Source organism: Hibiscus syriacus, unplaced genomic scaffold (assembly GCF_006381635.1).
Source record: "Hibiscus syriacus cultivar Baekdansim isolate YM2019G1 unplaced genomic scaffold, ASM638163v2 tig00111493_pilon, whole genome shotgun sequence".
Classification (NCBI taxonomy): Eukaryota; Viridiplantae; Streptophyta; class Magnoliopsida; order Malvales; family Malvaceae; genus Hibiscus; species Hibiscus syriacus.
In genome coordinates, this window is record NW_024063102.1 from 331,615 (window position 1) to 349,037 (window position 17,423).

The 17,423-nt window shown below is 36.2% G+C and overlaps 1 protein-coding gene across 1 annotated transcript; it reads left to right on the forward strand.

Annotated features, from left to right (window-relative positions):
* Positions 1-3,582: 3,582 nt before the first annotated feature.
* Positions 3,583-4,482, forward strand: LOC120163662 (uncharacterized mitochondrial protein AtMg00810-like). The gene is made up of 2 exons (XM_039173542.1): positions 3,583-4,206; positions 4,360-4,482. The coding sequence occupies exons 1-2, from the start codon at positions 3,583-3,585 to the stop codon at positions 4,480-4,482; spliced, it is 747 nt and encodes a 248-aa protein (XP_039029473.1).
* The last annotated feature ends 12,941 nt before the right edge of the window (positions 4,483-17,423 follow it).

Consider the following 17,423-nt stretch of genomic DNA (forward strand, 5'->3'; position numbering starts at 1 on the left):
GTCACATTGACTTTTCAAAACCTTTACTTGTATAAAATAGTGAGTAATTTAAAATTTATTACTACATATAACTTATTCAAAACCTTTACCGAACTATTCAGAGCTTATACAATATATTATTTTGAATACATGCCAACTAGAACTTTATATATTAAAATACATATTATTCACCTTCCTTCTGATATGACCTTTGGTAAGGAGAACTGACCTGTCTTGCTCCACATTGCTCTTAACTCATCTCACTTCGATAACCTACGTGTGAAACAATCACACGCTAAGTCTAGGACTTAGTAAGGCAATAAACATAAAATATAAACTATAGCTTGTAATCATGCATGAACAATTACTACTATCACTCATACCTTCATTCATGTAACAAATCCCTATAACACATATGCAATATATCATTTCATATAATAACATATACACACATATATTCATCACTCATCATTTCCATCATTAGCCTTATTTCATTATCAATATTATTATCGTTTATATCACTTAATACATATCCTCTTATACCTAGCATTTTAACCAACATTTGACTCATTTAATCATACAATCCACATATTATCATATAAATCATATAATACCATTCATAGCATAAAAGAATACAAGTCACATGTAATATATTTGTTGTTATTTCTTTATTAGCCCATGTACACATGTGAGAACTATAGATATGTGAATCTATAGAGGTTGTGAACTAATGTTATCACCACAGCTCATATAAATACACCAAAGTGCCACGTAGAGTTGCACCGTAGTGCCGAGTAGAAATGCACCGAAGTGCCATATAAGGTTGTCCCTAAGGACCACGTAGAAAATTCCTTAAGAATCATATACCTATGCCAAGGATCAAGTATGTGTCTCAAAAGACCTCACACATGTTCCAAAGAATACATATATGTCCCGAATGACCGTGTAGACCCTCGACTCTTAGCATGCCAACTATACCTTAGCTCTCATGACACATAAAATGGGCATCATCATTTATGTCATTTCACATTTTCACATAAACACGTAGTTCACTTTCACATAGCACGTAGATTATGTCACATAAGTTGAATCACATATACGTATAAATACGTAAATCACTTTCACATATCACGTAGCTCATATTCACTTTTCATACTATTTCACATTTCATGTCACATTGCTTATATCTTATTTTTATGTCTTATCATATATATATATATATATATATATATATATATATATATATATATATATATATATATATATATATATATATATATATATCACATGTTCATAATCCTTCATTTCATCATCTAAATGTGTATTCATATAATTCATCTTCCTATATATATATATATATATATATATATATATATATATCATTTTCCTATACTTGTATCCACATCATTTATATTCTCATTCTCATAATCTCATATGTCCTGATTAATAGCTTATATCATATATGTATAAAATAACTTATATCATATCATATAGCTTATACCTCATTCTATGATATTCACCTAGATCACATCACATCTGTCATACTCATAAACATATATCACTTCTATTATTTCATTTATATACTAATCTAATATATTTACCTAATTCAATTCATATAGTACCTATAACTTTCTAATATGACTACGTAGATTTCCATCATACAACCCATATATCATAATTTTATTTAAGCATATGTATCTTTCCCATCTAACTCATCTTATATGTTCCTATTATCACTTATGTTCAAGTCTCCTATTTGATCTACTATTCTCATATCATCATATAGGTCAATATTATCTATCTTGTTTCAATTCTCATTCAATGATATAATTCTATTTTACTATTTCACATAAATGTTCATACCACTATTCACTTACCCAACTCACATTCTTATTGTTTATATAACATTTACACTTGATTACTTCATTCCTATCATTTCTTCTAAACTGGCTTTTTACCATATTCCCATATTATTACCTAATTAATCCCATATCATGTATTCGCGTAATCTTATATTTCATTTCTATATATCTCAAAGATCTTATCACATAACTTCTCTTTTATATTCATATAATTTCTTATCATATCATATAGTTTATATCATCATAACATATCATATATTCACATCAACCATGAAATACATATACAATAACATGTTAACACATACCATAACATATAACTCAGACACTCATAACAAACACATGTTCATGTTCATGCTTCATGCACAATACTATAGAAAATAGACTTGTCGCAAGTCTTATTTCCCATTAAACATCATATATAAAATAATGCACACTCACCTTGGCTCACTAAGTTCCAATCCATTTTTATAATTTCCTCTCTTGCGATCGAATCATAACTTGATAATCGTTCTGGGACTTGTTCGTGCTCGATATCTATATAATCATACATTGATACATATTAGTATCCAATTGATATACACTAATCCATCATTTCTTAGACCAAAAGAAAAGTATAATTCTATTTCCCTTGAAGTGCATCGATGCACTACCCATGCATCAATACACAAATCACCTTTGATGTTTTTATTTTAAGGGGGTGCATCGATGCACTCCTTATGTATCGATGCACTAATTGCATTCGATGTTTCCATTTTTAATGGGTGTATCGATGCACTTCCTGTGCATCGATACACATTGAACAGTTTCTGGAAATTTACCCTTGATGCATCGGTGCACATTGAATGTGCAACGATGCACATAGCCCAAAATTTATTTTTAAGCCCGAAAATCTACTCAAATCAACTCAAATGCTTCATCATTCATCCCTTTTCATGTTCTCAACTCACATACACATGCTTAAACCAATTTATATCCATATAAACCGTCTTTAACTTCAAAATTCTATTCCTCATATGTAACTCAAGAATTCAACCAAATTTGTAATATGTTTTAATTCCAATTCTATGGCTTCTAGCTTCTTAATTAGACCCTTGACAAGTCAAATTTAATTTCCAACTCTAGTTATGAACTCTATTTCAAGATTTCACCTAAGAACCTCAAATCTTTAATCCCTCCTAACTCCATCATACTTTGATTTTAAGATAACTTAAGCTTTCCTTAAGCTTAGTTATCATCTAATAATCAAAACCCAACCTTAAAATCAACAATTAATCCATAAACAAAGAAACTCACCTTTGAGCTTGGAGATACGGGAGGTGGAAGAAGAAGAAAGAAAACTCTGGATAATTCTCTCCTTTCCCACGTGGTTCATTTTCTTATAAAAGGAATATAAAAATATTACTTGTCAATTTACCATTTTACCCTTTAATTCATCTAATAATTACCAAATAACCTTCATCATATTTCCAATAAATCATTAAACTATTCAATTATCCTACTTTAATCACCAATTTCTAAAACTTTACAATTTGGTCACTAATCTGGTATTGAGGATGTTAAACACTATGGCCTGAAGCAAGCCCCTCGTAACTAGCATGCCAAACTAAAAGATGTATTGCTATAGATTGGATTTCAAGTGTCTCGAGCTGATACTTCTCTATTTTTTACAAACACGGGGGTTGAACGTGTCTACCTCCTAGTCTACGTGGATGACATAGTTATTACATGATCATCAACCTCTATGATTGCTAATATCATAGGCATGCTGCAAAACACGTTCTCTCTCAAAGACTTGGGACCCCTTAGTTATTTTTTGGGAATTGAGGTAAAACGGAGTAATGCTAATCTAATGCTTAGTCAAAAGAAGTTTATCTTGGAACTGTTGGAAAATGATGGCATGAGGAATGCTTCATCGTGTGCCACACCAATTATTCTTGCACCTAAGTTGTTTGAGGATGAAGATCTACTAGCTGATACTACTATGTATCGATCCATTGTTGCGTCATTACTGTATATTTGTCATACCAGACCCGAGTTTGCATTCAACGTTGGAAAGGTGGCTCAATTTATGCATGAGCCTCGTGAAATTCATCTAGTAACAGTAAAACACATTTTGAGGTATCTTGCAGGAACTGTGGACTATAGGTTGATGTTTTTGCCTTCTAAATCGAAATTTTCAGTTTTAGCATTCGCTGATGCTGATTGGGGTGCAAATATCACTGATCGTAGATCGATTTCAATGTATGGAGTGTTCCTTGACAATCACTTAGTTGCTTGGAGTTCAAAGAAGCAAAATTATGTCTCTCATTTAACGATGGAGGCTGAGTATAAAAGCCTAGTTGATGTTATTGCTGAAGTTACATGGGTAAGTACTTTGCTAACTGAGCTTGGCTTGAAACAGTGTGGGAAACCTGTGATTTGGTGTGATAATACATGAGCTGTAGCTATGAGTACCAATCCGGTTTACGATGCACAATCAAAGCATGTTGACCTTGATGTGCATATTGTCTGTGAGAAGGTGGCTACTCAACAGCTGTGTGCAAACTATGTCCCTGCAGCTCATCAAGTGGTTGATGGCTTTACTAAAACACTATCTAAAGGCGCGTTTGAATTATTTCAAGGGAAGATTGGAGTTCAATAATGTTCAAGCTCAGAAGAGAAGAAGAAGAAGAAGTTGAGGGAATGTTAGCATGATAAGTCAACATCAATGCTTGTGTTGCTCATACTGTTGTGTGCGTGTACTTAGCCTGCATGGTGTGTTAGTTAAGTAGTTAGCAAATTCTTGAAGTTGTTAGTCTGGCAGTTTAAGTTATTAATGTCAGTTGAGCAAACTGTTAGGCATAAGCTAGTCCTTAGAAGTTGTACATAAACAACAGAAACATTGTATTTCAATTCAGCTTTTACAAGCATAAATACAAGTATACTTCTACTTTCAACTGTGTTCCTAACAAGGAGTAATAAGTCAAAGAATGAAAAAGGAAAAAATTCAAAGTTTTAATTGATATAATTTATCATTGTATCATAAGTTTAATTAATATATATATATATATATAAAATAATATCGACGATGATAATTAATGCTAAGATTGATGTTATTGGTTGCAATAAAAGATGAAGAAAAAGATTAAAGGGTGCAAGATTATTTTTACTAAATTTTGTTTTTATGACATATTCTTTTTAATTTTATTATATATTTTCTTTTGTCTTTTAATATATTTTCGATCTTCGTTAACGACCTTTTGATCGTTATTCTCGTTTATAACTTTTTAGGGTTGGATTTGACATCACCTCAACTGATCAAAATGACACTTATTTGTTATCAAGTTGATATTTCATGCTTTGGATCTTCGAATTGGATTTGGATACATGATTTGTATTCGTAGATAGTTTTCTCACATCACGTCGCTCAACTCTAATTTGTGATATGTCAGTGATCTTTTAGTAGTTTGATTATAGTTTGTGGTTCATTTATCGATATAATCAGAAATGTTCGTATTTATCTATTGTTCGAATTTTTTTTGTTAAGTTTTGAATTTTTTTCTCTTGTATTGTCTTGCGTGATTTTAAGATGTTAATTTCTTGCATCAATAGTTATATAAAAAAGAGAAAATAACTTCAGTGACCAAAAATCCCATATAATATACGATTTTAACCAACTTTTTCCGGATTTGCCAAAATGACCAACAAAATCGCAATGCGATCGCTAATTCGCAACGCGATCTCCATTATCGCAAATCAGTTTCTAGATTCGCAACGCGATTATGACTATCGCAATGCGATTTTCCCAATTCGCAATGCGAATAAGTAAATCGCAATACGAATTTGGAAAATCGCAATGCGATACTGACTATCGCAATGCAATTTTCCTAATTCGCATTGCGATTTATATATTCGCGTTGCGATTTTCATAATTCGCAATGCGAATACGTAAATCGCAACGCGATTAAGTAAATCACAATGCGAATTAGGAAAATCGCAATGCGAATACGTAAATCGCAATGCGAATCTTACTATCGCAATGCGATTTACATAGCGCCATTCGTATTAACGCTTCTTTTTTTTTTCAAATTCCAAACACGAATTTTTTCTTAATATATCAGAAACTGAACCGTCCACAGTAATCGCAACTCATAACCTCAAACCTAAAATCACAACACTCAGTCCCATCTCCATTTCTCACTCTCTACGGCGAAATCCGTCCCCATCTCCAAAGATTTCCGCCCCCATCGCCGGCGAAATCCCTCACAACCACTCACGGTCAGAAATCCCTCATAATCATTCAGAAATGGAAAATCAACCTCTGATGGTTAGTTTTTTTAATTATTTTTATTTTGAAATTTTTGCATTATTTTAGGTTTTTCATATTGAAATTGATGATAAGTTTACTGGTAATTTCAATAATAGAATAACCATTTCACTTAGATTTCTTATTAAATTCATTCGATTGCTGCCAATACTGCTAAACTGTTTAGTATTTAACCCTGTGAAGTTAGTATTTGTCTTTGTTTTGTCTTTTGGTTGAAGTAATGCAGAAGAAGAATAGTTTCGAGAATGAAAATCGCAACGCGGAAATAACTATCGCAACGAGAGAATCGCAACGCGAAATGAAAATCGCAACGAGATAATCGCAACGCGAAACCAAAATCGCATTGCGATTTTCATTTCGCGTTGCGATTCTCTCGTTGCGATTTTCATTTCGCGTTGCGATAGTCATTTCGCGTTGCGATTCTCTCGTTGCGATAGTCATTTCCGCGTTGCGATTTTCATTATCTCGTTGCGATTTTCATTTCAACCAAAAGACAAAACAGTGTTGCAAATTTTAGTTTCAAGAATAAACTACTATTTATGTTTATTGTTTTTGGTATATCTTTACAGTGTAGTTTTTGGTATATCTAACTTGGTATGTTTATTGTTTTTGTAGAAATTTTTTTCGGCTTCATTGTCATTAAGGAATAAAGTTAGCCTAGCCACTACAATTGCTTCGAAGATTTCATATGCACAAAGAAAATTGTTTGAGGAAACCTGCTTCGGGCCATGGCTGAGAGTACAACATCCGGGTGGAGATGCTAATTTGACCCATTTGTGGCTTCAGACCATGACTAGCGATCTACCCGACAGTATACAACGTGGTGAGGAAGAAATATGGTTTCATTTTCCACCGGCGTATACTTGTTTTGGGCGGAAAGAGTTCTGCTTAATCACTGGTCTACAATTCGGACATGAAGATGTAGGCCGGTACACTCGTCATATCACCTGCCCATCATAGTTATCCAGGGTTTTTCCTGATGAGTCAATAGAGAAGCCGAACTTACACGTCGACGACCTGAAGAAATTGTTTAACAAGAAAGATGGTTTTACTCAGATGAATAACGTCGATGTTATCCGAGTATGCCTTCTACTACTTTTGTATGCCGGCTTTTTAGGCAGAGAGGCCAGACAACCTATTCCTCATGAGCTAATATTATTGGTAGAGGACCTAAATGCATGGAATCTGTTTCCGTGGGGTTCATATATATGGAAAGCTACCTGGACTAAGTTGTCGTCTGCCTTTGATGACCGCAAAAGTTTGCGGGGCGATGGGTCGAAATACACTTTGTCAGGCTTTGTTTGGGCCTTTAAGGTAAGAATTTCTATATAATGTTTTCAAAATTATAATTAATTATTTAACAATTACTAATGTTTGTTATTATATTGTTTGTAGATTTGGATATTCGATGATTTCCCCAGCATGCATGCATATGCATTAAAAACCTCAAATGATATTCCTAGGGCTATTTCCTAGAAGAGGAAACGTCTGTTGGATTGGGAAGACTTAATACCATATGCGACAATAAATAATGTAAGTTAACACAAATACTATCATATATAAACAAGTTATTAATAGTAGACGTTTAACTTTGTTTGAGTTTTTATATTTTTAGGAGGCCAACATTCCATTAATGAGACTGACACCCACGGAGGCTGAGCTTGCCACTGATTGGTGGCAAGCTAGTCAGTGTTTTCTTGATGGCATGAATGATGAGCAGCCTCCACTTCCTCCACTTCGAGAGCCATCACCTCACCCAGAGCCATCACCTGATCGACCCGACTATACACCTCTACAACGAGAGCCATCACCTATCCCGTCACATCATCGAGCCTCTTCTCCACCATCACCTCATGATAGGCGACCGGCAAAGATGCCACGACTTCTATCTCCCTGTTCTCCACCTCCACGGGATGAGTCAAGGGAGTTACGTGATGAGGTCAATGCCTTGCGTGAGGAGATCGCTACTCTACGTGATAACGATGGTGCATGGCGTGTGGAGGTGTCTACTTTACGTGGTGAGGTTGCCGCTCTACATGAGATGGTAGTATCGTTGCAGAATGAGGTTCATACTCTACGCAACGAGGTAAGTTTAAGATTTTCCATATTTAACTTGATGATAAATTTACTCGTAATTTCACTTAAATTAACCATTTCACTTAGATTGCTTAGTAAATTTATTCGGTTGCTGCCAATACTGCTAAATTGTTTATTAACACTGTGAAGTTAGTATTTGTCTTTTTGTTTTGTCTTTTGGTTGAAGTAAATTTATTCGGTTGCTGCCAATTCTGCTAAATTGTGTATTCTTTAACACTGTGAAGTTAGTATTTGTCTTTGTTTTGTCTTTTGGTTGAAAGTTTGAAATATATTTGTCTTTGTTTTTACTGTTTAAATATAATGTCTGTTTATTTACTGATATTTCTATTTAATTATTTAGCGGACCGATAAGGTGGATGCTTTACGTCGAGTTTTTCTTGCACGACAGAGTTCACGCATCAGACGGCGTGCACATGCTATTAAGTCTCCGTACACCCCAATAGTGCGAAGACACCGCAAGAAGAAGCCCGACTCGCCTGTCATCCCTCAAGAGTCCACTCCTATCGTTGAAGAGGCCCCTATCATTCCTCGAGAGTCCCCTCCCATCGTTCAAGAGGCAACTGTCATCGTTGAAGAGGTCCCACCCACTATTCAAGAGCCCGATTCACATGGCGTCATATGTAGGATTCTTGAGAAACCCTCTGACGTACCGGACATGATGGATTCAAGTTGGCTCTCGTATGAGTTACCGGCAAGTACCATACCGGTATCTGAAGTGGAGAGGAAACAACTACCAGACACAATTCTGGATAACACCCTTTGGGCTAAGACCGCAGTTGATTTTTATCTACATGAGCGGAGCCAGGGGTGTTTTACTGACATATGCAAGCTCAACGATGATATCTATTTGTTGCTTGATCGGTCTTGGTAGGGCGTATTATTAGGGGTCGAAGACAATGGCTATTTCGATGGAGGGGTAAGTCTTATATTTTTCTTATATTTTAATTTGATTATTTTTTTTTTAAATTTATGTAAGTTACTAATATATGTCTTTTTTTGTAAAACATCATATCGATGCGTGGGTGTCATGTCTTCTAATAATTAGGAAACTTAAGGAAAATAAAAGAAATACACGATATACAATTATGCCGACGTCTTTTAACGCCGTTCACTTGAAGAATCAACGAGATGAATCATTTGCGTAGGGCAATGGACAAGCTAAACTTTATCCTGCATGGTGGGAGGTCGATAAGGTTAGTATTTATTTTAGATTGAGTTTAAAGGTATTCATAAATAAGTGCGCAAATGAATGAATTATTACTTATGATTGCAGGTGTTTATCCCTGTTTTGGAACGTAAACATTGGCTTCTCGTCGAGCTTCAGATCCCATCCCTTAAGGCAATAGTATATGACATCATGATAAATTACATATCATTGGCTGATTTAAGAGATATTATTAAGGGATGGAGCTCTCATTTGGCTAAATTCTTGGATGCGATAAATTATTGGACTCGTTCTGGAAACAAGAAGCCAAAGAAGCTCAATATTACAGTTAGCAGAGACGAGACCGCACCACAACAAACGAAAGGACCCAGAGGGGATTGTGGTCCTCTCGTATACTTGGCGTTGGAGCGTTTGATCACAGGAAGTATAAAGTTTACTCCAAGGTATCGACCTTTCAAATGTGCTCCGTCAACTATAATAACTGGGCGCATGCAAGTAATAAACGAACGAATCTACAAAATAATATACACAAGAAATATAATCATTTAAATGTGAAATGCATGTAACTAACAAAAATGAGTCAACAGAATTATATTGATTTACTAACCGCAGCACCAATGGCGATAAACAGCAACTCAAAGCGTCCATCTCTATCTGTTTTGATAAGAGTTACCGACCCAGGATTTTTCAGCTTTAAATTGTGACAATAAGCCGGCAGTTGGGCAAACGATGCTTCTGGCGACCCCCTCAATAATTCCAAGGCATAACATTTGGCTCTCCAAGCTTGAGAATATGATATACTAATCTTGAACCGAGCATTCATGTCAGTCATAATTTCATGTCCCTGATATACCCTGCCATTCAAAAACATTAACTCAGCCAGAAAACCACCCAACACCTTTTTGTTTGCCTGTCTATGGTGAGGAAAAACTTGGGTTCTTGAACATGTATGTTTATCAATAAAAGTCCTAACTTGAAACATTTCGCAATCTTTTATCCTCTTTGCAATCATACGTCACGTACAGTTTTTGTCAATCATACACCTTGTCTCAAAACGATCTTTGCTTGATTTGTTAACTTTTAGTTGATAGCCATCTTCCACACATTTCGTATACAAAGTTATCTTCAAGTCTTCCTTTGTATCAAAACAATCATCTTTCTTGATACGAATAACTTTTGTGTAACAATCAACTGCTATCTTTACCAACTCTTCTTCCGGTATCTGAAGTAATTCTGGCATATTCCAGTTATACTCCCGTGGCATTTTCTTTTCTTCGGGGACTTTTTCTTCTTCTTTTTCTTCTTCTTTTTCTTCTTCAGGATTATATGAATTACAGAATGGATGTTTAACATGTTCATTCACAGTCGTAACTTCCTCCTCATTATCATCAACAACATCTTCCTCGGCAACGGTTGTTTCATCATCAAAATTTGGGTATTGACCAATATCAAAATCATTATACGCAGGGTCTGTTTCTTCTTCTGAAACATCATCAAAATCCGAGTATTGACCAATATCAAAGTTCGGGTATTGACCAAGATCAAATTCCGAATACTGACTAGTACTCACAATTTTTTCTGTTGGCTCATCATCGTCTAATTGGTCAATACGAAAACCGAAATTTGGTGCTGAAAGTTGATTGGGATTTGGATTAGAGAAAGGTTGTGGGTTTTGAGAAAAACTTAGTTGATTACTACCCGCTACTGACCCAACAATACTACTTCTAGGTTCAACAACATACAATGTAACATCATCACTTGAAACACTAATGTAAGCAATGAATCGTTCAACATCTTCATTGTCGGTTAACAAATAAACTTTACCATTTCTCTGATAAGATAGCCTAAATCCACTTAGGGGCTCTAAATTCAATTTCTTTGAAACACGTAACATTAGAGTTTCATAAGTTAACTTTTTTAATGACAGTTTTAGTTGAAGATTCATGGGTAAATCCATATATTGTAAAACACCATTAACATTCTCCCATGACCCTCCAAAACACAAATCTATCCAAACATGATCAACATTAGATGATTTCATGGTTGTAAATTAATTTACTAAACAAACGAGCTGCGAAACTAAGACCTGTTGCCGGATGGGGAAGGATGTAGGAACGGATATAGGAACGGATGTCGCCGGAGAGAGTGATAGATGGAGATGGAATGAGTTGCGATTTAGGGATTTAGGTTATGAGTTGTTGCTGTTGCGTAGATATATACACAAAAGATTTGTGTTGCAAAACTAAAACCTGTTGCGAACTTTGAAAATCACATTGCGATTCTGTATTATCTCGTTGCGATAGTCAGAATCTCGTTGCGAAAGTCAGAATCGCGTTGCGAAAGTCAGAATCGCGTTGCGAAAGTCAGTATCGCGTTACGAAAGTTAGTATCGCGTTGCGATTTTGTATTATCGCGTTGCGATAGTCAGTATCGCATTGTGATTTTCCAAATTCGCATTGCGATTTACTTATTCGCATTGCGAATTGGGAAAATCGCAACGCGATACTTACTTTCGCAACGCGATACTGACTTTCGCAACGCGATTCTGACTTTCGCAACGCGATTCTGACTTTCGCAACGAGATTCTGAAAATCGCAATCATCTTCAAAATCCCAATCACAACTGGCTTCACCTTTTGGGACTATTAACTTAGGTGATTTTTAAATGCAAACGTTGTATTATGTGTATTTTATGTGTGCACTTTTAACATTTTCAGTTAGGCATATATTAGTAACTTGAGTTTGAACATTGCTATGATCTGTTCAGTTGTTATCACTTATTAGACATTCATTTGACTATCGCAACGGGGAAATCGCAACGCGAAAATGACTATCGCAATGCGAAAATGGCTATCGCAATGCGAAAATGGCTATCGCAACGAGAAAATCGCATTGCGATAGCCATTTCGCATTGCGATTTTCATTTCGCATTGTGATTCTCTCATTGCGATAGTCAGTTTCGTGTTGCGATAGTCTGTTTTTCCTTCAACATAATGCAGATTGAAAATCAACAAATCAACTATTACATTTCAATCAATTAAACAAGCACAAATAAGAATTATGTACACATCAATTAAACAAATCAACATTTACAAATCATTTTTTTACAAATTAATTAAACAATCAAAAAATAATAATAATTCTTATTTCCTCATCAATTATTGAATCAATGAATCAACTTTTGCACCCGTACATCCATTTCACGCAGCTCACTTAAGGATTAACCTGCAAAAACCAAACATTTGCTCAAACAAGACTTTCTACACATCTAAAACCTACAAACTGCAAATTATTGAATTCTAGGTACTTAACCAAACATTTTCAAACCAAAAGGAGTATATATGTTAACAAAACTTGCATTTGACTTACCAATTAACAATGGATACTTTCATAACGCGGATGCAGGTAGGCAGCGTCTCGAATATATCGCTCTAGCCATATAATGCCGAAACCACAAGCCTACTGTAGCTCTATATCTATCGGTGGGAGGTAGAAACTCTGTGCTTCCCGTCGTCAAACGCGCCAAGCACATGCATACGAGAGGACCACAATCCCCTCTAGCTCCCGGTGATTGTTGTGGCGCGGTCTCGTCTCTGACAACTGTGACATTGAACTTCTTTGGCTTCTTGTGTCCAGAATGAGTCCAATAATTAATCTCATCCAAGAATTTAGCCAAATGAGAGCTCCATCCCTTGATAATATCTCTCAAATCAGACAGTGATATGTAATTTATCATGTTGTCATATACTATTATCTTCAGGGATGGGAGCTGAAGTTGGACGAGAAGCCAATGACGACGTTCCAAAATAGGGATAAACACCTGCAATCATAAGTAATAATTCATTTATTTGCGCACTTATTTATGAACACCTTTAAAAAATTTAAAAAATAAACACTAACCTTATCGACCTCCCACCATGCAGGATAAAGTTTAGCTTGTCCATTGCCCAACGAAAATGATTCATCTCGTTGATTCTTCAAGTGAACTGCGTGAAAAGCCGCCGGCATTATTGTATATCGCGAATTTTTTTTATTTTTCCTAAGCTTCCTTATTATTAGAAGACGTGACACCCATGCATCGATATGCTGTTTTATAAAAAAAGACATATATTAGTGAATTACATTAATTTTTAAAAAAATTAATCAAAATCATATATAAGACAAATATAAGACTTACCTCCCCATCAAAATAGCCACTGTCTTCAACCCCTAATAACACACCCCACCAAGACCGATTAAGCAACAAATACATCTCATCGTTGAGTTTGCTTATGTCAGTGTAACACCCTTGGCTCCGCTCATGTAGATAAAAATCAACTGCGGTCTTAGCCCAAAGGGTATTATCCAGAATTGTTTCCGGTAGTTGTCTCCTCTCCACTTCAGATACCGGAAGGGTACTAGCCGGTAACTCATACGAGAGCCAACTCTCATCCATCATGTCCGGTAACGGTGGTGGTTTCTCAATAATTCTATATATTACCCCATGTGAATCGGGCTCTGGAATGGTGGGAGGAACCTCTTTAACGATGACAGTGGCCTCTTGAACGGTGGGGGGGACTCTTGAGGGATGATAGGGGCCTCTTGAATGATTGGAGGGGACTCTTGAGGGATGACAGGTGAGTCGGGCTTCTTCTTGCGGAGTCTTCACACCATTGGGGTGAACGGAGACGTAATAGCACGTGCACACCGTCTGATGCGTGAACTCCATCGTGCAAGTAAAACCCAACGTAAAGCATCCACTTTATCGGGCCGCTAAAAAACATTAATACATAAATCAGTAAATAAACAGACATGATATTAAACAAAGACAAATATGTTTCAAACTTGCATTGTATTCACCCAAGTCATTATTCTATCATAGTTCACAAAATGCATCAGATAACATTCCAGAAGTAAGCATTTATATAAACATTTAAAAGGACAACATATATAAACATTCCAGAAGAATAATAGTTTACTTTCGCAACACGAAACTTACTTTCGCAATGCGAAAATGACTATCGCAATGCGGAAATGGCTATCGCAACGCAGAAATGGCTATCGCAATGCGAAATGAAAATCGCAACGACAAAATCGCAATGCGAAATGAAAATCGCAATGACAAAATCGCAACGCGAAACACAAATCGCATTGCGATTTTCATTTCGCGTTGCGATTTTCATTTCGCATTACGATTTTGTCGTTACGATTTTCATTTCGCATTGCGATAGCCATTTCCGCATTGCGATAGTTATTTTCGTGTTGCGAAAGTAAACTATTCTTCTTCTGCAAATTGAAACTTGAATGGATTGCATTACTTCAACCAAAAGACAAAAACAAAACCAAAAACAAATACTAACAAAAACAGTTTAGCAGTATTGGCAGCAACCGAATGAATTTATTAAGCAATCTAAGTGAAATGGTTAATCTAAGTGAAATTACGAGTAAATTTATCATCAAGTTAAATATGAAAAATCTTAAACTTACCTCGTTGCGTAGAGTATGAACCTCATTCTACAACGATGCTACCATCTCACGTAGAGCGGCTACCTCACCGCGTAAAGTAGACACCTCAACACGCCATGCACCATCGTCTTTGCGTAAAGTACCGACCTCCTCACGCAAGGCATTGACCTCAACACGTAACTCCCCTAACTCATCCCGTGGAGGTGGAGGTGGAGAACAGGGAGATAAACGTCGTGGCAACTTTGCCGGTCGCCTATCTTGCGGTGATGGTGGAGAAAAGGCTTGATGATGTGACAGAATAGGTGATGGTTGTCATTGTGGAGCTGTATAGTCGGGTCATGGCTCTGGGTGAGGTGATGGCTCCCGAAGTGGAGGCTGCTCATCATCCGTGCCATCAAAAAAACGCTTACTAGCTTGCCACCAATCAGTGGCAAGCTCAGCTTCCGTGGGTGTCAGCCTCTGTAATGGAGTGTTGGCCTCTTAACAATATAAAAGCTCAAACAAAGTTAAACGTGTACTAGTAATCACTTGTTTATAAACATATGGTAGTATTTATGTTAACTTACATTATTTATTATCGTATACCGTAGTAAATCTTCCCATTGCAAGGCCTGTTTCCTCTTCCAGGAAATAGTCCTGGGAATATCATTTGAAGTTTTTATTGCATATGTCTTCATGGCGGGAAAGGCCTCAAATATCCAAATCTACAAACAATATAATAAAAAACATTAGTAATTGTTAAATAATTACTTATAATTTTGGAAACATTATATAAAAATTCTTACCTTAAAGGCCCAAATAAAGCCTGCCAAAGTGTATTTGGAACCATCGCCATGCAAACTTTTTCGATCATCCAAGGCAAACGATAACTTATTCCATGTAGCTTTCCATAAATACGAGCCCCACGGAAACAGGTTCCACGCATTTAGGTCTTCTACCAATTTGATTAGATCATTCGGAATAAGTTGTCTGGCCTCTTTGCCTAAAAAGCCAGCATGCAAAAGTATTAGAAGGCATACTCGGACAACATCGACGTCATCCATCCGAGTAAAACCATCTTTCTTATTCAATAATCTCGTCATGTCTTCCACGTGTAGATTCGGCCTCTCCAGCTCAGGAAAAACCCGGGATAACCATGATGGGTGGGTAATGTGTCTAGTGTACCGACCTACATCATCGTGTCCGAAGCGTAGACCGGTGATTAAGCAAAACTCCTCCCGCCCAAAACACGTATACGCCGGTGGAAAATCAAACCATATCTCTTCATCACGACGTTGTATAGTATATGGTAGATCGCTAGTCATGGTTTGAAGAAACAGGTGTGTCAACATCGCATCTCCACCGGGATGTTGTACTTTCAGCCATGGCCCGAAGCAAGTATCCTCAAACATTTTTCTTTGTGCAGGTGAAAGCTTCGACACAATTGTTTTGGCCAGGCTGACTTTATTTATTAAGGTCAATTGAGCCGAATAAAAGTTCTACAAAAACAATAAACATACTAAGTTAGATATACCAAAAACTACACTGTGAAGAAATACCAAAAACAATAATAAACATAAAGAGTAGTAGTTTATTCTTCAAACTTAAATTTGCAACACTGTGAATTTCTTATTTGTCTTTGTTTTTTTGTTGAAGTAATGCAATTCATTTAAGTTTCAATTTGCAGAAGAAGAATAATTTCTGAAAATGAAAATCGCAACACGAAAATGACAATTGCAACGCGAATTTGACTATCGCAACGAGAGAATAAAATCGCGTTGCGATTTTGTCGTTGCGATTTTCATTTCGCGTTGCCATTCTCGGTTGATTTAATAAGTAATCTAAGTGAAATGGTTAATCTATTATTGAAATTACCAGTAAACTTATCATCAATTTCAATATGAAAAACCTAATAATAATGCAAAAATTTCAAAAAGAAAATAATTAAAAAAACTAACCCTCGGTGGTTGATTTGGTTGATTTTCCATTTCTGATTGTGAGGGTGGCTCTGAGAGATAGAGATAGACGGATTTCGACGGAGATGGGGACGGATTTCGTCAGAGATGGGTGAGAGAGTGAGAGATGGAGATGGGACTGAGTTGTGATTTTAGGTTTTAGGTTATGAGTTGCGATTACGGGATATACTGTGGACGGTTCAGTGTTCCAATATATTAATATTCGTGTTTGGAATTTGAAAATAAAATACGCTTTGCGATACTAATGGCGTTTTGAAAATCGCATTGCGATTATGTATTATCTCGTTGCGAAAGTCAGTATCGCGTTGCGAAATTAAGTATCGCATTGCGAAAGTCAGTATCGCGTTGCGATTTTGTATTATCGCGTTGCGATAGTCAGTATCGCGTTGCGATTTTCCAAATTCGCATTGCGATTTACTTTTTCGCATTGCGAATTGGGAAAATCGTAACGCGAAATTGGAAAATCGCATTGCGATAATCATAATCGCGTTGCGAATCTGGAAACTGATTTACGATAATGGAGATCGCGTTGCGAATTAGCGATCGCATTGCGATTTTGTTGGTCATTTTGGCAAATCCGAAAAAAGTTAGTTAAAATCGTATATTATATGGGAT